This window comes from Heteronotia binoei, chromosome 21 (genome assembly GCF_032191835.1).
Source record: "Heteronotia binoei isolate CCM8104 ecotype False Entrance Well chromosome 21, APGP_CSIRO_Hbin_v1, whole genome shotgun sequence".
Lineage (NCBI taxonomy): Eukaryota > Metazoa > Chordata > Lepidosauria > Squamata > Gekkonidae > Heteronotia > Heteronotia binoei.
In genome coordinates, this window is record NC_083243.1 from 164,282,286 (window position 1) to 164,310,097 (window position 27,812).

Sequence of the window (27,812 nt, forward strand, 5' to 3'; positions counted from 1 at the left end):
GACTTCTGACTGGTTTTGGGGCCAGAAGATCCAACAGTGACTGAAAAGATGCAGCAAAGTGAATGACTGAAAGAAACTGCCAAGTGATCTCTTTCCGAAATGGCCCCACCAAAGGTTCATTTTGAAGCCAGCACCCGCAACTCTATATCTGCTCATAGTCTCTCACACATCTTGTTCTTATATGCTCCTTTGTGAGGAAGGCAGTTGAAATCCAGATACACAGTAAATGAAAAAATAAGTAGCAATTCTAACCAAACATTTCTGAGTTAACTAGAAGAGAAGTGCCAGTTCAGAAGGGATCATGATCAAGCATCTTGAAATGTGGTCTTGGATTTCTAGCCACACAGCAAGTGCAGCACCTCTGCTCTGGCACCACGTATGGCTGTCTCCACTTATCCACTCTTCCACAGCGACGCAGCAGACACTATTGGCATACTGCTGATGACTGATAAACCAAAGGAGAATTCCAAAAAGGCAAGGCTCCAGCAGACTGAATTCTGCTCATTATGATTTATAATCCTCCTGCCCTACTATGCTCTAACCCCTCTTCAATAACTTCTTCCACGGTGGTCCATTATGAACAAATCTTAGGGGGTCTAAATCAGCAGCCACTATACAAGTAACCACTGTAAGGTACATTAAAATTACTTCCTAAGCTAAGCAGCTAGATGAGGAAATGGAAGATATATGACTACAAGATATGGAGCTAACACTTTTTGCTTACAGCAATGTCTAAACTAATATCCATGTCAGTAATTCATAACACAGCTGCAGCTCATTTTGTACCCCATGACATCTATTAAAATATTGCAACACAATCTCCGGCTGAACCTTAACTCTGGGAATCACAGTTCTACTATGGCAGAAGGTCAAATTACGCAACCCAAAAGAGGAGTCAAGAGCTCTAGTACTCTTAAACACAGACTAGGGAACTGATATTCCAGCCATGAGAATGACAGCTTCCAGCATTTTAGGTCATGCCAGTCTTATGTCCTCTCTCTAGGGTCAGGATCTTGCAAATGGAACTAAATTTAGATGCAAGAAAAACCTCAGAGCCAGCTTAGTACAAGTCTGCACGACTGGGTCTCTCCAGCATATTAGTCCCAGTTCTATGAACAAGCAACCAGATAGTGGTGGCACTCCATCTTGTTATTGTTAGCACAACTAAGTTGTTCATATGTCAGCTCAGAGGATATCCTTCAGATCAGCAACCATCCCACCCACTAACTAAACAATCCCCAGTTGCTGCTTATCCTTGACTACCAAATTAAAGGAAAATGAAACTGAGCATGAAGTCTGAACAGCTTACGTTTTGAGAAATGTTTCCCATCTTCTGTCATGTTTATGTATTTTTATCATCATAAAACAGGAAGTAAAAGATTAGAAAGTTATCCTGCCCAGTTTTTTACTTGAGGGAGGATTCTTGCAAGCAGGCTAGCAGCTTGGGTTGTAGGTTTTGCAACAGACCCACCAGCAGCAAACTACAAACTATAAACGGAGGGAAGGGCCATGAAAACCTCAGAGCTGTCAGCCCAAGCAGGAGAATAATGTCTTGTCTGAAAGGTCTTCATGCAGAACAATTCCAACATCAATAGGTTTTGGATATGTTGAGAACTATACATTGCTCACTGGTTTGAGGATACTGCTTTATTTTATTACTGCAGAAAACTAGGGAATTTAAGATGACAGATCTGGGCACAATTCTGCTCAGACTGTCCAGCTACTTCTAAAACCAACAGGAAAAGTTGTGCCTAACTTCTTCCGGACAGCATCCCACTATCCTCCGGTATTAGGTATCAAACTCAGATCAATTTGGAGCATTTTAGAGCCACACAAGACTTCAGTACCTCCCCAGTCAAAACTCTTGATTGTGCACCCAGGATTCTCCATTGCTCTTAACTACAACCATGCTATCCAATGAAACATGACACCCTACCCGCCCCGTCCCCCCCCCAGCACAGACAAGAGTTTGCAATGCTGGGGTACATCAGCAAACATCCTTTTATTACACTTGTTCAATTATACAGACTAACTGTAAAACTCAGTATTTCATTGTGAACAAATATCAGTATAAAATTAAGTCTGAAAGTAGGTCAACTCCAACATGGGAAACAGTTTCCCTGCCTCTTATGCTTCAAATTTTATGTAATTGGTTCCTAACAAGAGATTTCTTTAAAAAATAAAACAACCTATCAAGTGTGCCCCATTGCACTTGTTATCACCAGAATTACACGGAGGACATTACAACACAAAAATTACAAGAAGGGCAGAGTTCACTAGTACAAGGACAGACTATATTGCCTATGCAAACCTTGTAAAACTGGGGTCACTCCAGCACAAGCACTACCACTAGTCAGTTCACAAGGCAGGTACAAAATGAACCCGCAGATTCAAAAATGCACTGTGTCCATATGGAGGAACGGCTTCTTATACACATTAGTTCAACTCAGCATATGCCCTTAAGAATAGTCTGTCAATGTCTAGTTACAGTCCACAGTATATTACTGAACAGTAGAGAAATTCTAAATTTTAAATACCAGTCATTCAAAGCCTTAACATTATATTATGCACAATCAATAACCTTCAAGTGATCTTCCTCATACCAGTCATGAAGATGAGTTCCTTCACTCATGTAATATGCTAAAGACTGCTTCACTTGCTAAAACTTTGAAAAACATTTTAATGGAAATGTTTTTATTTTGCCCTGCTGAAAGTGTCCATTGTTTACAAGAGAACTATAGTAGTGTCATTGTAGAAACAAGGGAAGGCAGACTTTTACCATTCAAGTATCAACTGAAAGTGAGCCAAGGTCTGTGCATTGTGCTTTAACCAGCAGCATGTTTAGAGATTTTCGGTGGACGAAGGAGGCAAGATGAGGCTTAGAATGCTTAGCTTATACTCACTTCAAAATAAACGTCTAAAAAGTTTCAACAGATTCAGGACTGATAAAATTTAATTCAGTGTTATATGGAAAACCCGCATAGCTGTTTTAGGAATGTGCAACAAGTTCCTATGATAACAACTGTCATCATAGAAAAGGTGTTTATAAACAAGGACACCACGTGCCCAAGCTTTGTTCCAGGAGGCAAGATAAACACAACACCCTTGGACTGGAGGCTCTGAGGTAATGTCAGCTGTAGCCTCCAATCGTTCAAAGGATGACTGTGTACACTGCGGTTGCTTATCCCCATCCGCACAGTATTTAGTGCACTTAAGCTACTCTGGAGGATCAAATGACACTCTCTGTCTTGCAAAATGGGGAGCCATGACTGAAGCAACCACAGTCTCGGAAAGAGCAGAAAATGATTCGGTGGAGGAATAAGGCAAAGAACACACAACTTTGGTGGACTAACTCTTCTACTAGCTTTCACTTGCTCTATTTCGCTAACAGACAGCAAAGTTAAATTTGCTGACCTAAAGAGATGATCAGGATAGAGATGGACTAAGAGGTATTTATTAGCAGGCTGCTGCTTCAAGGTAATGCTCTGCTTTAAGAAATAGGCAGCCAGAATCAGGAAACCTCTGGGAAAGTCATAATAGTAGGCTGTGCAAGTTATGCAGTTTGTTTTCTTGCTTCAACCACATCCTTCCATTTATCTTGCTAACAGTGCCCTTAATAAGTGAATGAATCAAAAGGATATGAGTTATTACACCACACTTCACGGCAGTTGTTTCAGTGGGAAATGCTCAACTGTTCTTCACCGTGCACATAATTCCATAAAATGTGTCCCTGATGCCCCAAGCAGTAACAGTGTTCCAAAAATGAGGCTACTGGATTCCCTTTGCACCTGTCCAAGCCTTCCCAAACTTCCTTTTTGCAAGATGACACAAATATTTAAAAACACACTCAGATGGAGACCCCCTTTGTTGGGGGGAAACGTTGCTTCTAATATTATCTGTAAACATCTTCTGCAAACAAGATCAGATGACATCTTTCCCAACTGGATTCTCACACATGAGAAAACATTGAAACTTACAAAATTAGATAGGGTTAAACTTGCAAATCAAGTTATACTGACTCCAGTAAGATAATCCACTTAGCCCTTAATTTGTTACTCAAGTTCAAAGTTTTTTCTCTCTCAACTTATTCCCATTGTGCTCATCTGCCAAAGCAGAAAGTCCATCACCGTTGCTCAGACACTTGTCCTTCCTGTATTTGTGTTCTTGCTTTTGCCTTCTTATCTCTTTGTACCGCAAGGTGATATCACTAGAAAGCAAACAAAACATTTTAGCGGAAGAAGCTTCAAATCATGCTACTTTAAGTTTACAAAGAAGAACTACAGGTATCTACTGCACTTTTAAGTACAAAGAGGAAAGAATCCTGTCCTTTGTTGCTGTATATTTCCCTGAATAAGGCAATATACACTGATTCCATACACAAACATTAAACATTTCCTAATTCTAAAGATAACATAGTTACTGAAAATAATCTAGGGGTGGCAGACAACTTACTTCCTGAGTCTCCCCCACCCAAGAACACAGGGAAAGAGCTATTACACATACCCCCTCTATCAGAGATATCAAAGGAGCTGAGAGCAGCTGCCATCTATTAGCTCTGCACTGTTTCTCCTAAGTATGGTCCTAAAGACAGCCACTCCCACTGTACCCTGGGTTTTCTAGAAGCATCTGGCTGGCCACTATTTGAATCAGCATGTTGGGCAAGATGGGCCTTTGTAAAGAACTGAACACTAGGTCTGATCCAGCAGATTTCTTAGGTTGCCATTTAAAGGTTATACCAAGGAAACATACAAAATTAGCGCATGAGCACACAGATTTTTTTTTTTGATCCCGCTTACCGAATGAAGAAGCGCCATACTGTCCATATGAGTACAAGCATGATTCCAAGGATCCAGCACTGAGTAATGTAAAATGGAAGTGACAACATTAAGGTGTATGGATCGTATTTTATGACAATAAGGAGTTCTGTGACCGTGATGGCGGCAACCAGCCAAGCCTGCTGACCCAACTTCTTATGAAACTTCCTGCAATAAAACAACAGCCTTAGTATACAGGCACAGCAAGTTCTTTATTCAAAGCTGTCTTTACAAGCAAGAACAAAACACGCAGTATTCCTAAAACTGTGGATGTAAAACTAAACTGTGCATTTGGGAAATTCCACCATTACCCTATCCATGTTATCAAAACACTTGTTTCTGATGCTTTCCTTTACCATGATGGAGATCCAAAAGATTTCAGGGAACTAGCATTCAATCTGTGCAGTTTCAGAAGCACCTGAAGGCAGGTATGCTACAATTGAGTTAATAATACCAGTGCCAGATGGCAACACCAGGAGGATGGCTTTGGCCTTTTTGTCCTGTTTGTCCAGGGCAACTGGTTGACTACTATGTGAATCAGCATGCTGGACTAGACAGATCACAGTCTGATTCACTGATGTCTGATGTTCTTCGTATCCTTCAGTTCAAGATTAGGAACTGTGAAAAAAATAAGGCAAGCACCATTGTATAATTGCACTCAGGTGTGTTCTTGGCATCTTTGCTTTTTAATTTTTGTCCTTCTATGGATGTCATATAACTCCTAGCCTCTCGTGATATATATGCACATGTGGTGTAAACAATGGTTAGAAATAACATCCACACTTCCATTAATGAGACTAGATTTCATACAAGCATGACAGTTTAGTGAACTAGATTCATCCAACATACTGCCTTAGCAACTTTACCGAACAAAATGGGAAAAAATGAGTAACTTAGAAGACGATGACCACAGATTTATACCCCGCCCTTCTCTCTGAATTGGAGTCTCAGAGTGGTCACAATCTCCTTTACCTTCCCCCTCTCCCACAACAGACACCCTGTGAGATAGGTGGGCTGAGAGAGCTTTTACAGCAGCTGCCCTTTCAAGGACAACTCCTACAAGAGCTATGGCTGACCCAAGGCCATTTCAGCAGGTGCAAATGCAGGTGGGGAATCAAACCTGGTTCTCCCAGATAAGAGTCCACGCACTTAACCGCTACACCAAACTGGCTCACTTATCTATATGTAAACATTATTTCTACGCAATTTATCCTTAGCATTAGCTAAGCAGAACTGCATCACTCATCAGTGCAACACTGCTAATGAAATTTGAACTAAATAACAATGGAATATGTACATTTAATCTTTATTGCTTTAAATACCATTTCTTGGAAAAACTTACAAAAACGGGCATTTGGAATCAAAGGTCACTAGCAGTCTTATGAAGGAAGCTTTATCTCAGACATTTATTCATTCTACTCCCTTGCTAAATGTTTGTCAAAGAGGGATAAAGATTTCTATCATGCATCCATTTGCCACCTTCACTTCCATGTCTGCCATTCTTTCAAGGCAGAGCCACGTCTGTTTTCCAAACCAAGCACTGCCTTTGTATCTTAAGGAGGAAAGGAATCTTTTCTTTACTTTCAACCATGGCCGGTTAAGGTTGAGAGAGGGGAACTTCCTTCCTTCCTCCTCCTAACACATGGATCCCCTTCTAACACATCCTGGTAGGAATACTCATACTCTTACTACAACACTGGAGGTATTTTCAGGAGTGAATGGCAAAGGCAGCATCCCAATGCCAGTGTCTGGGTTCATCGGCAAGCTAAGTGCAGTACTGTATTTCTTCCCCTTCACAATGAATAAAAGCAAGAGACACCCCTGTGGTGCGAGAAAAGCCAACCAGCTGTCTCCAGTGATCCTTGATACGTACTTACATATTATCTAGTCCACACTGTGTCTCAGATCACAGAGCCCTTATTTCAGGGACTACAGAAATAAATGGGAATCTACAGAGAACCAAGCCAGCCCCATCTGGCTGTTTCCTAGACCACAGAATACAGCATTAGGATCTGGCTTCAAAATATCAGCTTCGGGATTTTAAGAATCTGTATAGAAACTTTTTGTAAAGATTGCTTTGATCATATTTAGAATGTATTCTTATTCGCTAAATTAACATTACTAAAAGATACATAGAAATTATTTAAAATGTACAGATACGTTTAACATTGGGCGGTTTTTAGTATATACCAGAATTTTAAAAGTTATAGATAAAATATCTTTTGCTTTTAATAAACTGTTGTAACCGCTTCCCCCCCCCCTTTGTATTACGCTATTATGTATGTAATGTATACAATTTCAAAAAGGATCTGTTCACCCATAAATATACCTTGAAAAAATAAACTAAGCAGCTTTTTCAGAACTTTGCAAACCTCATGGCTAAGCCAGATGCCAAGGGAGTATCCACACGTAATTAACATTTGAAGGGAGGGTGAATATGCTTTTGTTTTAAGTACAGGGGAGAGGTAAACTCTGCTCTTTCCTCCATCTTACCCTTTACTTCATCTTACTCCATTACTAGAAGTATTTGCATCCATTTCTACTGCAATACTAGAAGACAGCAGGTCCAGGAGAACAACCCAAGCAATGGTGTGCAGTGATTTGCAGGGGACACACACAAGGTTTAGCTACCCCCACAATCTGTTCTATGTTTGAAAACAAAAAGGCTACAAATTACTTTGCTGCAGCAGCACTGTCCATTGCTCTGGTTATCCCTCGATACACACACAAAGTTGCAGCAGCAGCCCCCAGCAGTTCCAAAAACAGTTCAAAATAAAGCCATTATTCTACTTGAACAAGAGGACTGACTTACGGGTCATCCATGAAGTCATAGATTTCTCTCATGGCTACACCGCCCACGTTCACAAAAAAGACAAGTCGCAGCAGGACTAAGTAGTGTTCTGGAGGCATCCAAAGGACAAACTTCAAGTAAAAAGTGTTCAACTCTGCTAACAAAAACTGACAGACATAGAACTGAATCATTTCACTTCAGGACACTTTCAATAATTCAAATATAACACACCATAATTTTGGAAAGCATAGAAATTAGGCATATTCTTGCATCATGAACAAAAATGCCTTGCAAAACACTGATTTAATTGTTTTGCATTCTGCAAAATGCCATTTTCACCGTTTCATAATTGGCATCCCTAGCACCCTTTCGAAGTGCATTCACCAGTGTAAAGGCACTAAACTTCCATTCCCTACCACTATCAAATTATTGGCTGGAGTGTTTCTTAACAGAACCCCTGAACAATGAAAGGCACCCCTAGCAATGTCTACTTAAATTTTATTAAAATGTCCCTTTTTCATAGTTCACCAGTGTTTATTAATTTAAATCCATAAAGAATAAATGGGCTTGGATCCTGCCCAAAATTCTCACAAGTGCAGAAGAGGCAGTTTTATGTATTCCTCCCCTTCCCCATGAAACTGACCCCTAAGATATTTCCAAGGGGGGGGGGCGGCATTCCCAAAGATCAGCTGCTATGGGAAGAGGAAATCAGCAAAAATCATACACCCCTCCTTGCATCCAGAGATAGTCCAAGTGGAATCCAAGCCACAATGTCCTATTGGAGCCAGTGAGACATGGGAACAGCCAGATATATTTGTTTGAATAGCCAAAGTAATTTTAGAATTCCAAAATAATATATTCTACTTAAACCACTTCATTCAAGTGATTGTCAACATTTTAAACAGATGCACTATAGATTAGTGTTCTCAAAATAAGTGGGGGAGCCCAGTGCAAAGGAGGCACAAGTTTCTCCTAGATCCTTTTACCAAATGCAAATGCTTATAATTTATAAGATACAGAATGTCAAAACATCCACCTTTCCCAGAACTTCGTTACATATCAAGTTGTGTTTGTGTTCCCTTGGGGTTGCCCCACTCACACATGAAACAAACAACTTTGGGAAGGCAGGATTCTTTTTTGTTTCCAAGGAAATGGACTCATAAGACTCTTCCCACTTTTTTTGTTTGATTGACTAGCTTGCTTTTTGGGATGAAGGAATGGTTCCAATAAACCATGTCTTTTCCTATGTCTAAATTTAGGCTCAGAAGCTGTTCTTATGATCCAAGGTTGTTTGCTATGGAACACTGAAAACTCATATTTATGTTATTAAAAAGGCAAAATGTAGTTTTGGAGTGGTTACATTTGTTGCAGCTATAAGAAAGTAAAGGATCCTTACTACAAACATAATACCACAGACTGCTAGCCATCTGCGAAGGCTGGATGCTGGCTTCCATTCAAATTTAACCCAACTGTATGGTGTGAATTGGAAGGCAATTCTCTTCATTTTACCTCTGTGGGGGGAAACAAACCAAAGAGCCTATGATGAAGTCTTGTGATCTGATATGTATAGCACATTTTAATTAATTATTTTTATTTCAGTATCTACTGAAATTGGCTAATTTGGAATTGCAAGTCACCCACCTACCTAGTATGCATGAAAAGTAACTGGTTGAACCTAAATCTAACGGGGGGAATATATTACCATACCAGGACTTCAAAGCTCTTACATGTTTCCACTTTATGATTTTTATTATTTAACGTACTTATAAGTGGGAATGTTCCAAAGCCCTTGCCATTTATATGTTTTCAAGGAAAGCCACCCTAAAGTCTTCATTCCACAGTAAATGCCAAGTCCATTGCATAACAGTACATCCATAATCCACTGAAAGAAAAGAGAGAAATACGCTTAATTATCATAACCTCAGTGATGCAGCAATAGCAGCACTGTAGATTCACTTACATATGTTCCTATAATCCAGTTATTCTAGAGCAGACTGCACAATACTGGGATGTGCATACAACACTAAAAATAACTTCAAAAATCACTCTTATGTCAGTCCTTGTATTACGGGAAAAGATTCTCTATATTCATCCACATACAGAAAAGAATATGTTGAACACTGAGATTCTGTACTGAAATTACTGAACCCTCCAATTCCGTTCCACAAAACTTGTCTATCACTTCTTATCAATTAAATCCTTTAGCATTAGTTTAGTTTTTGCTATAACAGTAAAGGAATGCTATGGTCAGTCTCTCATGTTCTATATTAACTCACTATAGTATTTGTATAAAATCTTAAGGTGTGGACTTCTGACTACTTCACTGAAACTTCCTTCTAAATGTTCCAGTTTCTCATACCGGGTCTACCACCTCCCCCATCACTGCTGGATAAACTCTCTGTTCTTTCCCCTGGCTTGCAACTTTTGCTTCAGCTATTTTAGTTATGCTTCCTCCTCTCTAATTCTTCAGCAATTAGTAACTAAATGCCTTGTAGCAGGTTGCCAATGGAGCAATTAGAGTCACTGGGTTGGATCCAGCAGGAATTTCTGCAGATGGAAAAGATTTTTGTCTGCAGTACTACTTCCCTACCTCCATCTTCCCATTGCAGACCAAATGATCTGCAAAATGTTCCTGCAAAACAAGGAATTACCCAAAAAATGATGGTAGCTTGAGGTGTACAGCTGGAAGGGAGTTATTAGCAAAAATATCACCCCCTCACACACACACACACACCCCTTCCATTTGAAGAACTGCTCCATAGAACCCAACCCACAATGCCATCTTGAACTTCTTGTTTCTTTACAGAGATAGTACTCACATGGTCCCACCAACATTCACTGAAGTTTGGAAGCTGATGTTCTAGACTGTACTCCAGAAATTCAAACATTACACTGATGATCATACACATCCACCAGTCACGAATCATAAGTGTCTGAACACAAAAAGCACTCAATTAATCCTGCTGATTATCTCAAAATTTAAGCCCTTTAAGTAGACAACACACAATGTATAAAAGGTACAGAAAATTCTCACTGAACTTAAAAGTCAATAGTTAATTACATGACTATTAGGACTGTACACCAAATTCGTATGTTCCTTTGAAGATGAATGAATAGAAGATGAATCTGGAATAGAAGACATTAAACTGCCTGACAGTGCCATAAACTGGTGAACTTATTTTCAAGCAGGATGCAGATTTAGGTCCTTTCTCTTTCCAGAAAACTAGATCTTAAGTATTTAAATCTGAGTGCAAAACTCATACACAGGTTTTTCTCTTCTATTGGCATAAACGACATTAACCAGTGTTCCAAAAAGGAGGGAGGAAATGACCAGTCTCTCACTCACTCACTCTCCCTGTATCACAGAAGTAGGTCTGATAAGTAAATCACCTGGAAGGTTTGACTTTCAGCAAGCAGCCACAGGCTAACCACTAGGCGGTTTCAAAAAGTATCAAGTAGAACAAATCTTATGGGAGGGAAATGCTAAGTATCCATGCTGACAAGACTAAAATATAGTAGTGCACTGTGCCAATGCACCAGAATCTATTAAACATTACCAGATGAAGCGTCAGTGAGAGAATACAAAACTCCAAATTAAAAAAATACCTCCATATTTAAAAAAACAAAACAAAAAGGGTCCCCAAAGCTGCAATGAAGACTAAGCTAGAATGTAGGGTTTCAATTCCTGACAGATAAAGCATTTTTCTATACCTATATGCATCATTTTAACTACAGAAGCGACAATGTAACTCTATATTTGGAAATGTGTTTCACTTAGAGGTGTGAGGGCCTGGAAAGTCTCTCATCTGATTCAGTTTAGATGCGTTTGAGGGTAGTTGTTCCTGTACTGAGCCCATATTCTTCCAACTGGCTTTCGCTGACGAAGAAAGAAATTGCTAATGATAACCGCCATCCTAAAAGAACAGTATTAGCACTTTTATTAACTTAATTAACTAATTTTTAAACCTAATCAGAATTTTAATGCTTAAATGTAATTTTGTGTTTTTTGCTTTCTTTGTATAATTGAAATTTGTATGATGTTGTTAGCCGCCCTGAGCCTGCTTCGGCGGGGAGGGCGGGATACAAATAAAATTATCTAATCTAATCTAATCTAATCTAATCTAATCTAATCTATATGCTAGCAAGCTTTTGTCATAGTTCTGTGAATTGCTTCAGGTTGATCAGAATGTTTGGGGTTGTGAAGATCTCAAAAACTAGATATTTGGCTATTCTGCCTATTAAAATCATGCCAGGAGGCCCTGGCCTGGATAGCCCAGGCAAGCCTAATCTTGTCAGCAATATGTCCTCTAAACCAGGTGTCAAACTCATTAGTTACAAGGGCCAAATCTAACACAATTGGGACTTTGTGGCGCTGGGCCATGCATGTCACAAAATGTAATGCTACTTCTGGGTTTCGGCGCTTCGTCCTCGGTGGAGTCCGCGGAGCTTGTCTTCAGCAGCCCCCCCCCCCGAATCGGGTGGTACCTCCAGGGGGACGCAGCTGTGGTACCTCCAGGGGGACCCAGGCAAGGGTTCCCTGACAGTTAGGAGCCAGGGGGAACGGCGGTGGCCCCTGAGTCTCCTGTCGCCCCAATACTCCACTGCAACGATTACCATGATGGCAACAAGAGGTGAATGCCTGACTTTTCCTTTGTCTTAGCAACTTTCCTAAGCATCTTCTTTTCTCCTGCAATGGCTGAAATTTTACCATGCATGTAAGTTTACTTTAAAATCTAACCGACTAATGGAATTCCTATCGTAAACCAAACGGGACTGTTCAAAAGGAGGGGGGAGGAGGAGGATTTCCCCCTCCCCCACAAGAGAGACTTCTAAAAGAAGAACTGTTGAAAATTGGCATATTTTTCTTTCACGTTTTTAATTGGATGGAATACAGATATTCAAATTGATTTGGTTTATAAGTGAATAATAATAAGATATTGGATTTATATCCCGCCCTCCACTCCGAATCTCAGAGCGGCTCACAATCTCCTTTATCTTCCTCCCCCACAACAGACACCCTGTGAGGTGGGTGGGGTTGAGAGTGCTCTTCCAGCAGATGCCCTTTCAAGGACAACCTCTGCCAGAGCTATGGCTGACCCAAGGCCATTCCAGCAGGTGCAAGTGGAGGAGTGAGGAATCAAACCCGGTTCTCCCAGACAAGAGTATACACACTTAACCACTACACCAAATTGGCTATCCTAAGCTACAATTGGAACACTAACACTGCAATTGGAACACTGCAGCTTGAAGGGGAATGTAAGAAAAAAACATGGCAGGAGGAGAACTGGAGGATAAACTAACTGGGATTCTGAGCTATTCATTGGCTTTTGCTATTGGACAGAGTAATCTTGCGGGAAGATGATTTGGCAAAATGAAGTGGATGATAAAAAAGATTTTTTTGCTACCATATCTTCTATAAAGCACGGAATCAGTCTACTAGCAGAGTTAATAGAAAAGCTTGCTACCATATCTTCTATAAAGCACGGAATCAGTCTACTAGCGGAGTTAATAGAAAAGCGGGTGGAAACTTTTCTTCTGAAGTATAGCAAAATTGAAAATCTACATGAGCAGGAACGTTGAGAGATCCCAGAGTTGTCAAATGAGTCGGGGAAAGTGAATAAACAACAGTCTGGAAATGTGCTGGATGAAATCAAGATGGAGATGACATATGCAGTTTTAAATGAAGAGTGGAAATCACTATTTATCAAAACTGTTGTAAGCGGAAGTGACTGTGCGTGGACCTTATTGTTCCCAGCAGAACAGATGAGCGTGCCGAGGGGAAAAGCCATACATTGCGTCAAAAAAATCAAAACCTGGAAAGTCTTTAAAAAGAAGGGATTATAAACTGTTTTTATATTTGGTCACCAACGGTACAACGTAATGGAATTGATATGTTATTTTGAAGTGGAAGCTGGAACTTTATAATCGGGAGGTTTTATACTTTATAATCTAAGCAGAGTAACTCAGTAGAGATTGTGTTGTAGAGATTGTATTATTTTCTCCCTAGGTAAAAATAAATATGTGTGGGGGATGAGGTCATTATGGTTTATCAAGTCTCGTTTTCTTAAAGTAATATGATAGTTGGAGATACTCTCCAAAAGCTTCTAAATAACTCTTGAATTAATTAATCATTAACTTAGATAAATAGCTGGTCATGTTCAATTCACATTAATGAAGAGAATACAATTATTATATGATATCAAAGATCTACTCCTGATTTCTAACTTTGGAACCTGTTTATACTGACACAGATAAAGTAATGTGCTTTTGTTTTCAGCTCCTGTTGGAAGCAAATAAGTTAGTTTCATAAAGAGTATATACTCATATCTGTTTATGTTTATCAAAGATTTCAGGTTTTCACGGCTGGTAACATCATTAGGGTTTGTAGAATCGTTCGGGATCAAGTGCCGTGTTCTACTGGAGAAAGTTTTCCTTCCAGACGTTTCGCTCTCAGCTGCGGAGAACATCCTCAGTGGCGTTGCAGCCGGAGCAGGCGCTCAGACCTTCTTGGCTGCTGTGCATTGAGTGGACAGCAGCCAAGAAGGTTTGAGCGCCTGCTCCGGCTGCAACGCCACTGAGGATGTTCTCCGCAGCTGAGAACGAAACGTCTGGAAGGAAAACTTTCTCCAGTAGAACACGGCACTTGATCCCGAAAGATTCTACAAACCCTAATGTTTATGTTTACTTTTATGTTTATTTTTAAGACCATTCAGTTAGTTTTGTTCTCTTTTGTCTCTTTGTTTTTCTCTTTTTGATAAGTGATTTGATCCTTGTTGCATCAAAGATAAATAGTTTAGATTTATACCATAGGTATTAGAATTGTATAATAGTTTAAAAAGTTACAAAAGGACTGTAGAATTTGATGGTAATATTTGGTCAAAACTCAAAGTCTTACAGGTAGAAGAAATTTGGTATTTTCTTTTGTTGTAGAAATGTAACTGACATATTTTTTGCTTTTCTATTTCTCTGTTGTACCCCACTCTTTTTTCCCCTTCTGTATCTCCCTACTATCTTTCTTATACTTAAAAACTAACAAAAACTTGTACTTAAAAAAACAAAAGAAAAATGTAATGCCAGGTAGCAGAGATATAAACTTTACAAAGGATACAAACACAATTAAAGATATTATTTTTTTACTTAACATACAAACATTATTAAAACTCTTGTGATATTTCATTTAAAATTGAAAGGCAGGGGAATAGTGGGATTTGGCAATGCAATTTTAAAAATAAAACATCAAAAAAGCACAAGGATCTCAGCAGAAATTAAAAATATAAACTAAAAAGATAAAATGCTCTGAGCCTAAGAAAACATGAAAAGGGTGAACTCTGCAAGCTTCTCCCCCCATCCCGGGATGTACTTAGATTGGCAATGGCTGCCAATCCTCCTTTGGCTGTGCATTCCCAGGTTAGAATACTAACTAGGCACCAGTTCTCAGGTCCATTCAGCAGAGACAAGCTGACTCAAGCACCAACCCTTTATTTGCAAGGAGACCACTCCAGCAAGCTTCAACTGGCCATACAAACGCTGGAAAGTGAAATTACTTTGAGCTCCACTCCATTGAAATACATTGTAGCACGGAGTTCCAAGGAAAACACAAAATGGATTTTCCATTAAGGCCCCTGGGCCCAGACAGACTCAAAGTCAATCTGGGCCCAGAGACCATAGTGGAACGGCCCATTGGACTTACCGTGAGGGGTCCTTCTCCTCAGAGGTTCGGAGGACAACTCTGTGGGTTATTCCCAAAGTGTTTCCTGCCTCCCTGAAGGAACAGTAGGAATAACCCACAGAGATGTCCGACAACCTCTGAGGGAGAAAATCCACTCCACATTTTTTTTTGCAGCTTTGCTATCCCCGAAGATCTTCCTGCTGAAGCAGGCAAAGACAACACAGAAGGAACTCGGAACTTTAGCAAGCTTCAGAGCTTCAACAGGTATGGACAGGAGGGGGAGGACAGGTGAGAAAAGATCCTCAGGCCTGATTAAAACCCCAGGTGTGGCCTATGGGCTGTAAATTTTACACCCCTGCTCTAAGCTGTGGAGAGCAAAAATTCTACTTTGTGAGCTACTGAGAGTAAAGTCATGTGCTACTGCATAAACTAGTTTGCTTTGGGGCCATTTTTCCTGAGCTAAGACAAAAATGTGTGAGCTGGAGGCTAAAAAACTGTGAACTAGCTCACACTAACTCAGCTTAGAGGGAACACTGCTTGTAAAATCTTGGAAACTAGGGAGCAAGTACCTGGATGGGAAATCTCCATGGATTACCAGGACCAGGTGGCACAGGCAAGCTGCATTAAGCCACTTTTCTGAATGTCCTCCATGTCTCAGTAAGATGGCCGTGACATCTATTCATACATGCACACACACACAATGCAAAAAAAAAAAAATCACACCAGGAGAAAATGGTATCTCTTTTGGGGCAGATTATTAACATGTCCCCCTTACAAGAGGCATCTCATTCACAGCTGAGAGACGCTGGGATTAGACTCCTTAAGTAGTAATTCCTGGATAAGAAGAATATGAGCAATTAACAACCCCTGCGCAACCTCCTCTTTTGGGGAATGAGCAAGCTGTAGTGGAACAATTGTTATTTTTTGACTAAACTTCTGCTCTTCACCCATTTGAAGCTTGCTGCAGTACTGAAACAGCACTATTCGTTTTAGTTGGTCTCCCATAACAACTGAATAAGGGCAGTTTATTACACCTGCTATCATTAGATTTATCAACGTTGGCAATATTATAATGGGTCAATATCTATGAATTCTGGTGATAAAAGGGGCACTCACAATCCCTGCATCCAACTCCATGTGTAGCTCATTTGAGTTAGTGTCATAATAGCTTAGAAGCATTTGTCTTGTCTAAAACAATTTGATTGAAAACATACTAAAGCATTTTTACTATGCAACTGGAAATAGATTTAAGGTGTTCAACTATTTTAAGTTCTCTGCATCAAAAGTGAAAACACATTAACTGTGAGAATAGACAAGTTGACTGAATGTTATTTAGGAAAGAAATTAAATGATCAAGTATGGTGAGAAAGTTTAAATTGGACAAACACAATTTCATTTATTTATTTAACAGATGACTGCCTTACATTCTGAACACTGGAAACATTGAAAAAGAGTCAGGCTTTCAAAACCAACTATAGCTGAACACAGAAAGGACCAATTTTTACCTTTAGATACCAGCCAAGAAAATGAGCAGGAACAAAGCCATCTAGTTTGTCCTATAATTCAAGCAGAAAAATTAAGTTACACAGATTATTCCCAATTTCCTTGAGTAAAATAAATCTTGAGAGCTGGAGAAACAGGAACCAATACAGTTGCAAGTGCTGAATATCTGTAGTAGTTACAAGCTGCCAAATAAAACCAATATTATTGAAGAATAAAACTTTTGCACTGTGTAGCTACCGTATGATGTACCAAAAAGTCCTTTAAATGTGAAGACAGTCAGCAATGATAAACAAGACAAGCTTTCAGATCTTTTACGCCAATGATAGCCTCAGATAAATCATTTTCTCATGCTAAAAAGTTTATGCTGAAATTTATTTTCCACAAAACAGGCATGGTCCAACCAGCAGTAAACTTTTTGAAGTCCCTTTAATTTCAATGTGGGTTAACCACACATGCTTAAATATCCTTCCCACTCAAGTTAAGTGAGATTACGAAATGTTCAACTTTGGCTAATCACACCATGCTTTATGAATGCAACATCTAAACACTGAGTAAAATGCTTAAAAATGAATTTTACCTATTAGCATATATTCACCTACAAACAAGTAATAAATAGCCATTTTGGTTCTGCAATTATATGTTTGTTTTTTAAAGAGTGCTCTAAAGTTATAGTCCTGGATACAATGAGTCCATGTTCTAATCTACTAACGTTTAGATTTTTTTTCCTTTTTATTTCAAGCTGTATATTAAATCCAGGCACACCTTTGGAATTTCAGATAACAAACGTGATAGACGAGGGCAAATGGGCCAGAACCTGTGTGGAGATCCACCAGATTTGAGGAGACACCAAGGCTGGTAATAGCTTTAGCTGGCCAGATAAGGCTTATTTGTATATCAGGGGTGAAAATGTGGCCTCTCCTTGATATGTTAATACTTTCCAATTGGCTAAGTAGCTTTTGTGTTCCAGAAGCCAAGGTCTGGATTTGTTAAGGACTTTTTACTTAGTTTGTCAACCTTCAGGTGGGGCCTGAGTTCTCCTGGAATGACAACCGATTATAGACTGCAGAGGTTCAGACAGCAGAAGTTACAGTATCACATCTCTGCTGAGCTCCTTCTTGCACTCTGTCCTCTACAGGCAGCATCCCAATTTCTGCAAATTCCCCAAGCTGGAGCTGGCAACCCTACTACAAAGGACAGCATTCTCTTTACACCACCACCCCCGCCCCCCATCCTGCAAGGAAGGGAGATTAGGACTATAACTCTCAAGTAGGTTAAAAACCTCTCCATGTTTCATTTTCCTTAGTCTGCACCCTTATCTTTACTCAACTATGCTTGCAGTAATAAAGCTGACTAGCTATGTATTGACTCCTACCCATACTCCAACCCAACAAAGTACAGCTTCTGGCTCATGCTATAAATGCTGTCCTGTCTTGGCAGCGCCTCCTGGCTGCTGAAAGAAGAAGGTGGCAAGCTTCCCCCCAAATAATTACTTCTGTCCCACTTTTTGAGCAGGACTGCATCTCTCTTACTCGTCTTAGGCCCTCCGCCTGAGCAGGTAATGGGAGAAGCTGGGAGCTAGGGCATTTGCTTCACAGCAAAATATAGCCAGCACTTCAGCAAGGGAAAGGGGGCAGAGTATTCTAGTTTTGCAGTGGCATCCACAGAAGCCACGGGAAAGCTAGAATACTCTGCAGAAAGCTTTCACAGAAACAGAGAACACAAGTAGATTTACATTTGACTATTTTGAAAGCACACAGCAATTAAATAATTTACCCCAACTCTAAAAGAAGGAAGTTTGGTTACACTGGACGGGATAATATGATCTGGTCAATGGCAAAGGTGAGTGCAGAAGTTAGTAGAATAAGCAGCACATATAATCAGCATTAAAGAAAAATCAAAATTATGCATCAAGGAAAGGCAGATTCAACAGCCTGAATAAATTAAATAGTTTGTATTATTTTACATGATGTGCTGCTTTTGCTGGTCAAGAAGGGTAAAGCGCTATAGAGGGCACTGAAGCCTCTTGTCTGACTGATGGAAGATTTATTCAGCTACCTTTAGGTATTTAATCAGGCACGGCCCACATGCTGAAAATATAAGAGCTGGAAACCTGCTTTTCCTTTATTTTCAAGTGAAGTCACTAAGCCGTGCACAATTACAGTACATAGCCACAGTGGTCATGAGACTAAATTAAGTTGGATGATAGTGGAATAAATACTACTAAACACATACAATAAAAATACAAAATGCTAATAACGGAGTAATATTTCTATTTCTGTTTCTCACCCAGATATTATGAAATGGATCAGTCTCATTGCCTGGATCATATATAAGGCAATTTCCACCATAGTCTCTTTCTGGCAAGGGAACTCCTAAATTTGGATCGATAAATTTCATGAACAGTCTTCCATCTTGTACTGTCTGCAGAAACATATGCATTAGGGGAAAGGAAAAAAAAACCACTGAGAAGGTTCAAAAGTTTGACAGGATAAGTACACAATGTGTGAAACTGTCAATGCAGATGGACAACTGTGCTCTTGAGCTCTCTTTAACAGAGATGGTAGAACTAACACACTCAAACTGTTGACTCAAAGACTGAGAAAGGTCAGGTGTTCATGCAGTGTTCTTAAAGAACAGTTATTTTATCCAACTGTGCATATGTTTGATCATGCCCCGATCTGAAGAATAGGGTTAGCACCCCAACCCTAACCATATTTTCTTTTCGCTACTATTCCTACCTCAGAGGACATGGATGCATTACTCAAACTACATGCTGGTCTGCTCGAAGACAAGAGGCCTGCCCTCTGTGAAATCTTCTCCAAGAGGATGAACCAGCACTGGGCCATAGGGGTTTAGTAAAGTGCAGTGTAAAAGCAAGCATTTTTCTGTCCCAGCATGAACAGACAGCAGCAGTATAGAATCTGAGCTAAAGGCATTTCTTGATACTTACAGTTACAGGCTTCAAGCTGGAAAAGAAGAAAACTTTGCCTTATATGTAATCTTTGCAACATGGCTCTGTTCAATAAGGTGAGAAGGAAGGCTTTACTGGAGATAGATCGCTAATTACAAAGTTTCTGGTAGCAAGCCATTTTTGTCTGGTACAGACCATGACAGCACATTTTTCCCAGGCCTGCAGGATCTCTGGAGTTCATCTTGTGGTCCATTATCATAGAAACGATATTAAAATTGGATGGCATTTCAATGGAATAAAATCTGGCTGCCCAAAGCTTATTTACATATTAGTAAATAAGCCTTCAGCTTATTTGTGATAAAAATACTTTTAATAATTTTTTTTACTAATACGTTAGCCAGCATATCACAGTGTTGGGTTGTCTGTATTTTCTCTAAGAAGAGCTTCCATAGCTGAAACACAAATGACGACTCCAGTGCCCTCCCAGTAGTCTACAAAGATTTCTCTTTCAACCATAATACACCAACATAGATTTGACAAGTCACAGGACCATTTATGAGACTCCCAATACAAGAATATCACAAACATTTTATCAACTGAGAAGGGAGAACCATTCTAACTTGCTGGAAAATAAAAGGTTCTGTCAGAAGCTTCGCAATGCTGCTGTTTACATGAATTCCAGAAAGAACAGGGTGGGAGGTCAATAGTCCTACTCCTTGCCTTGTGAACAAGAGAAACAGTATGGCTGAAAGAACCATGAGGACCTCCTCCTCCTCCAACAGGATAACACAGAGGCGAAGAAGAAGGAAATCATATGAAGTTCATTAATCTCTTGTTTGGTCTTTGGATCATAAATAAAGAATGTACATATGTATTAATCTCAGAGCAATGCGGTCACAGCACTAACCAACAAGGAGAATATAGACAGATTTGATCTCTACATCTAAGAAAGCAGTGTTAAAATACAGTTTTTAAATTTCTTACCTGAAAGAGTATGAAGATGAGGAAAAGCTCATATACAACACTGACACACAGCCAGAACCTCCAGTAGGCTAGAGAAACAAAATCAGAATGCACATGTAGACACAACTGGTCTAATATTTTTTAAAAATAAAAACAAACCATTTAATACAAATTATGAAATGATCGTAGCTTCAAGAGGAAAGAATAGACAACTTTTTAGGAGTGAAGTGAGCGCTTTGCCAAGACTATTTGGTCAATTAGTACTTCTCACTAAGAATTGTGCTTGCAAAATAGAATGTTACAGTTTGGGAACCACAACAAAACATTGTGTAATGTGTTGTAGTTTGTTTTAAGTTGTAATTACATTTTTTTTGAAACTGCAGTGAAGGATTTGTAGTTACTAAATACATACACTTCCTGAGATGAGACCCACTCAGTACAGTACATAGAGTGTATGCAAAGCATTTAACCTTTTGTTTCCTTGTTGGTTTTGTGGTTTTGTGTGTTTCTGTATGTGTTAATTCTAAATGTTACCATTCTTGTTATTTCTGTATTCTTCTATTTGTAATATCTGTTATTGTTGCTTTTAATTAACATATTTCTTTGAAAACCACATTTGATGTAAATGTTTCTCAGTTGTCACTTGACTGGGTTGGTCTTGTAAAAACTGACTCCACACACAGGGCAGATTCTCGGTACAGAGTGTCAGCAGTGAGACATCAGACACTAATTACATCAGACACTAATTCTGAGATGGTGCATCTCCCTCCCTCCCTCTCTCCCCCCCTCTCATTTCAGCAGCAATGTGGAAGAAATAGTACTGGCCTTTTTATAAGAATGGTTGAACGCTTGTTGAGATAATACACAGGAGAACTTTAAATACTTGAAATGTGCTATCTCAATACTAAATAATGCTGTGTTGTTTCCCCTGTTATGAAAATCAAATGTGTTCTAGACCCCATCCTTCTGAAAGTATCATCCATTTACATACAGTGTTTTTAATACCATCCAAGGTAAACACCCCAGATTTAACAGCACCACCCTGAACTGGTGTGCAGATATCTGTGCAAAGAAAATGCAGCATTGGAGACACACACAGAGAAGCAGGAACCCTTGCTGGCCTCGGGGTCCAAGACTGAACTCTCTCTATCTGAGGATTTGAAGTGGGATAGCAGACCAATTGCCCTGTAGGAATGTCTCTTTGCCCCCACCTATCATGTGCCTGTATATCTGTAAATAAAGCAAATGCTACAAAGGCATATCCTCTCCCTCCAGGGGAACTAACTTGGATCTGTGCTATCACTGAGAACTTCTCACCACTTGCAGAAGAGGAATGAGTATAACAGGATGTCCATCTAACATGCGCCTAAAAGAAAGATGTTGCATAGGTGGCTGATTGTATTACTTGAATGGTTTGGATAAACTTCTAGCTGTAGAGGAGGCAGGATTGACTTTAAATGGTTGAAGAGGGGAGGAAGCAAAAGCAGAACTGGAGCTCAGATTGGGAGGATTCATCCTGCTATTTAGCCATTCATACTGCAGGAGGAATCCTCCCCAATCCTAACTCCAGTCCTGTTTTTGCTTCTCTCTGTCTCTGGCTATCATCAGCCAGTCTACCTCTCACTGTCAATGCAGTGGGCCCTGGATTCTTGCAGTGGCCATTTCAAAAGGGTTCTCCAAGTCTGTAGAAAAACTGTTGGGGGAGAGTGTGCCCACTGTTTGCAGAAGTAAGTATCCGCACACAGAGGGGACTGTTGAGAATTATATATATATGGTCCACAGATACATTTAATTCTTGAAAAACAAATTACGCCCAGGCAAGTGCCTCCCTGCAAGGCTGGGATAAAAATATACAAGATATATGGAATTTAAGCACTTTTAGGATCATAGTTCTCATACAGAAAGAACAAAATGCATAAGATCTACAGGCAGTCTTGCATATTTGAACTGCTGCTATTTCTCTCCTTCCCTCCCCAGCACTTTCCAGACCACACAGAACAGCTTGCTATACTTTTCTCCAGGTTCCTTGACTTCAAACCCTCAAACAGTTTTCAAAATCCCAAGCTGCACTGGGGGGGAAGGAGGAGGAGGAGATAGATTCCTCCCACAGAACGTAATACTTTTCATTTCTTCCCTATATTACAAATTGAACAACTGGTTCACTATACAGAACCCCAGGACTAAATTCAATCTAACAGGTACATGTGGCATATCTAAGTACTCCATAAAGCCTGGTCTATAAATTAAGGAACTAAACACTTCAAGATCAAATAACTTCAAATACCACAGGAAAGGGAATGTTCTACAACATAATAGGTTTTTTTAAAAAAAGAATTAAAAGATAAGTAACCCACTGCAATAGGACTAATACACCTGGAAGACTCCATATTGCAGTAATGTCTCCTGTACAAATTTAATGACAAAACTTATAGACAATATTTAGTTACCGACTCCAGTGCAATCACTTTAAAAAAAAACAAAAACAGAAATTACCCTAGAAAGACATTTAAGATATCCATCAGAAACAATGATCTACTGCACATAAGCATGATAAAATGCAGGACATTTGGCACAAAGACAGTCTGGGCCAAAAGGAAAGGTGGGATGTACATATTTTAATTAATAAAATCAATAATGTGTGGATTTTATAGACTAAATAGTCAGATGACTCATTTTTACTTAATTTACTGAATACCTCTTCCATGATACATGAAGCCAAGAGATAACTAAGTTCACTATTAACAGAGTTACAGTCAACAAATGGTCAGGTGAGGGAAGCATTAGCAAATCTACTGGTAAAAGGGAATTCAAAGAACACTGACAAGTTTACAGGAAATTAACTGATCAGCATCTTTTGATATGGTTAATATTTTAGTGAATGCTACATTTTCATAGAGAAAACCTGACTTCTCGAAATCTCAATACTACATGTTCTGCCAGTATTTTCAGTAGACAAAGACTTTTTTTTTATTAAAAGATTTTTAGGCAAGAACAAGATTAATCTAACAGAAGCTGTAGTTATCACTTTTTTGAAATACTTTCTTTAAAAAAAACAACTTGAGTAAGGCTGCTAAATCAGTCATTTCAAGCTGATCTGGTTTTCCCTAAGGAATATGTTCTAGTCTGGCCAAGAGTCAGGAAGTTCACTTTAAGTTGACAACATATTAATTCTGATGGTAGGATTAGAGTTTCAGTAGCTCCTCATAAAAGGAAAAAGATTGTAGCTCAGGTTGCTGTAAAATCAATGCTCCCTCTGTGGGGTCTTGTGAGCAAAAATTCTACTTCATAAACTACTGCATAAATTAGTTTGCTCTGGGGACATTTTTCCTGAACTAAGACAAAAATGTGTGAGCTTGAGGCTAAAAAACTGTTAGCTCATACTAACTCAGTTTTGAGGGAACACTGCAAGATGTATCAAGATGTTCTCAAACCAGGACATTATCTTCATTAAGATCACACCTAATTATGTATCCTGCATATTTCCAAACCCCTCATTTTATGATGATCTCATAAAGAGATTTCCCATTATAAATATGCTCTAGTTACTCACTAAGAAGAATTGTTGGTTTTATACCCCATCCTTCACAACCAAAGGAGTCTCTCCTTCCTCTCCCCACAACAGAAACCCTATGAGGTAGGTCGGGCTGAGAGAGTTCTGAGAGAACTGACTGGCTCAAGGTTACCCAACTGGCTTCATGTGGAGGAGTGAGGAATCAAACCCGGTTCTCCAGATTAGTCTGCTGCTCTTAACCACTACACCACACTGGCTCTCCTACGAATTTATTTCTTGACAATGACAGTTGGCTCCCTTATTCTGCTCTCATGATGGAAGTTTTTTTACTACTTTAACAGCGCAATCCTAAACAGAGTTATAGCTGTGTTAGACCACTAACTTCATCTGACTTGCTGTAACTCTGTTTCGGATTGCACTGTAAATTCTCTAGAACATAGCATTACTAAAACATTCCTTTTGCAACTGAACTGTGAAAAGCAGTTTATTTTGTACTTTTCAAGTAATCTTGGAAATCATGTTTATGCAGTTGTCAAGATGTTTGCATTTATAGAAAATCATGTCATTCAGGTTAAGTAAAAATGGACTACTTGTTCCTTTCAACATATTCTGATGGTTTAGTCATCCGGAGTTACAAAATATCTTCATTCCACCCAATCAGTTTCTTTTGTTCTCTTGCCCAGAAGACATGTACAGAAAAGGTCAAATTCCTGAAGTAAAGGTCAGAATAAACTTGCATTTTCTAAACTGTTGTCCCTGCTTTTGTCTTCAAAACCTACGTGGGCTCTTATCACTCAGTATACCATTGCCAAATGGTTCACAGAATGAAGTTTGTGCTTAGTGACTGGCTAGAATATTATCTAAGTGAATGAACAATAGCAAAATTAATAATAGCAAAAAATAAAACAAAACCCAGAAACAAAAACAAACCCCCCCCCCACCAAAGTGAGTAGGCTGAATTTTGTGAACAGTTGCATATTCTCATCTTCCTACACAAAACATATTTAGCAATATGTCTACAGCAGGGAATTATTTTGTGAAACCTGCCATGGAGATCTTAAGAAAAGAATAGTCAATATACATATTGGTAGCCTGGCACTTTCACTCCAGACTAACAAGTCTTTTGAGGAGTTGGTATATCTAAACCCAGAGCTCATAATCAATATTCTGTGAACATGTTTCATTGAGAGGGGCAGTTCCATATCACTTAAGCTAGAGTTTGGCTAAACTGCCACTCAGCCTTATATAGAGAAAGACTCTGGACACAATGGAATCAGCTAATACCTCTAAGTTACCATATAGGAAAGAAATGGTAGACAGAAAATTTACAGAGCCATCCTAAACAGTTATACTGTTCTAAATCCATTAAAGCTCATGGCTCTGCTAGTCTGGAAAATGAAATCTAGGCATTCATACAGGTGAGGGCTTTCCAAATTATGCCCAGTTAACAGTGTAAATTAATAAAATCACATTGTACTTGAAGGGCCTGTGATGTTAAACAAATTATCCTAATAGTTATACAAATCTTAAGATTATGTTAGCAGATATGTCTCGTATATATTTGTTATGTTGGATTACCTGGATGAGGTCTTGAAAATGGCCCATCTTTAGCCTGAGTGACTCCAAAACACAAAAAGACTAAAATGCTGGCAACAATACCTCTGGAAAAAAAATCGAGAACAAAACACTCTTCAGTGTACATCTGACCTCACAAGACGAAGTCACTTGGTATTTGTTATGTACTTTCTGAATGTTGATCCAACATCTAAATTAAAAAGACTATTAATTTCAAGGAGCTGTCTTAATATCAAAGTATCATGAATAACTCTAGTTCATATTAATTAACAATCCGTTTGGTATGTTTCAGAAGACAAGAATACAGAGTAAGGGAGAGAACTCTGCCTGTGTGTTCATTCAAAGCAACATTCAAATCCTTCTGAAATACAGGTACACAATACTGACTCTTAAAAAGGTTGATGGGAGAAGGGAGAGAAAGGCTTACCAAAAGCTTATTCCTAGGTTGAGTTGAATAAAGGGCCTCAAGCTTATTCCTAGGTTGAGTTGAATAAAGGGCCTCAAGCTGACTGATCAGAGTTTCTTCCCATTCACCATTTAATTCCTATAACTCCTACCTGTGGCCTCACAGAAGAGGGAGAACTTCTAAGTGACCCATAACGTATGACTAAAAGATGTTTCCTGAATGTCAATTTGGCATTGGAACCCCTTTCCCTCAGAATTCTGCCAGGCATCCTTAACTTGTTAGGTTGAAGAGTATAAGTAGGAATTTGATACAAGCTAAAATTGTTTCAGGTAGCTTGTAGACGAAAACAAGCATTAACTGCATGTCTAGAAAGGTCATTACTGGTCAACCAATAGTGGACTTCTAATTACCTGCTTTCTTGGTCATCTGCAATCAGTAAAAATGAACTCTACATAGCCTAGAACATCTCTCGTCAACCATTCACCTTTCCAAACCATGAAGAAATACGAAATAGGGCAAAGCCCATTACATTGTATGGTGCTCCTGCATAACTGAGGGGCCACTGTTTATCTTGTCAGGGAAACATGTATACTGAAGGTTGGACATCTAGTTCCCTAACAGGAAAAAGATATTCCACAAAGTCAATTTGTATTAGGAAAAACAGCAGGGGGGAGGGGCTGAGACCAATACCACGCTCTAGTTCCAAGAATTCTCAATGAGCCTGTGAATCTCAGTTTCACCCAGGAACTTCCGGTGTAATCTGCCTGGCAGGATATGTGGCAATCTTGGCAACAGTATAATGTATATAGAGAAATGCAGTTTTCCACACATGTGGAGTTCTCTATATAGCTGAACATTCAAAACTGTAATCTAATCTGGACTCTAAAGTTCTTATACAGTGAAATGTGCTATTTCTGAACATCTGAATCAACTCTTGGAGAAAATCAACCAAGTTATCTAAATACATCCTATACAGAAGCCACACAGTCTATTGTTGCTGATTTATTAACTTATTTATAGTCCACCTTTCCCACTGAGATGCAAGGAAAATTACACAGTTCTTGCAATTAATGTAAGTCATGAAATCAACAGGAAACATCTAATAAGCAATATAAATGGACTAGCATTATAGAAATCTGAAACAAAAATATATTACGTAAGTAGAAAACAATGCAGTGAGAGTAATACAAGTAGCAAATGGATAACACACTTTATGCAGTACTATAGTCCACAGACCCATTCCCTTTATTAAAAAGCAACCCCCCCCGGAACCATTCTGTATTAATTTATAGTCTCTATAAAAATACACTACTGAACAATTCTGTTTGGGCATTGCCTGAGGTGAAGGAGTGCTAGTGAAAGTGAGAGAACAGGCATTCTAATCTGATCAAAGCACCCTGCAACAGCTGTTGCACAGCTCCATCCTAAGAACCCAAATCATCACCAGTGTAGCATTACCAGGGTTCAAAGGGCAAGAATAACTGCACCAGTGTCCACAGCAACCCAATCACAGCACAGTGTACCAATACCAACACCATGATAGACAGATGGAAACAGCCAGCCCATGCTGATACAGCCACATCTCTTCTACCCACACACAGAACAAACCAAAAGAGAACAAAGAAGCCTCACAGAAAGAGCACCTTGACATGATGTGGGGAGCCTGGAG

At 39.3% G+C, this 27,812-nt stretch overlaps 1 protein-coding gene across 3 annotated transcripts in view; it reads right to left on the reverse strand.

The window, feature by feature from the left end:
* Positions 1 to 1,983: 1,983 nt before the first annotated feature.
* PTDSS2 (phosphatidylserine synthase 2) overlaps positions 1,984 to 27,812 on the reverse strand; it is a 38,465-nt gene continuing 12,636 nt past the window's right edge. For 2 of the 3 annotated variants that reach the window (XM_060262904.1, XM_060262903.1), the window contains exons 4-13: positions 25,741 to 25,823; positions 20,673 to 20,740; positions 19,064 to 19,198; positions 16,780 to 16,830; positions 10,425 to 10,538; positions 9,369 to 9,487; positions 9,002 to 9,116; positions 7,627 to 7,772; positions 4,797 to 4,982; positions 1,984 to 4,207 (exon numbers count right to left, since the gene is read on the reverse strand). In XM_060262904.1, coding sequence (XP_060118887.1) covers positions 4,063 to 4,207; positions 4,797 to 4,982; positions 7,627 to 7,772; positions 9,002 to 9,116; positions 9,369 to 9,487; positions 10,425 to 10,538; positions 16,780 to 16,830; positions 19,064 to 19,198; positions 20,673 to 20,740; positions 25,741 to 25,823 — 1,162 coding nt within the window. In that variant the 3' untranslated portion in view covers positions 1,984 to 4,062. The remainder of the gene's footprint in view (positions 4,208 to 4,796; positions 4,983 to 7,626; positions 7,773 to 9,001; positions 9,117 to 9,368; positions 9,488 to 10,424; positions 10,539 to 16,779; positions 16,831 to 19,063; positions 19,199 to 20,672; positions 20,741 to 25,740; positions 25,824 to 27,812) is intronic. The other variant, XM_060262905.1, reaches the window with a different exon arrangement.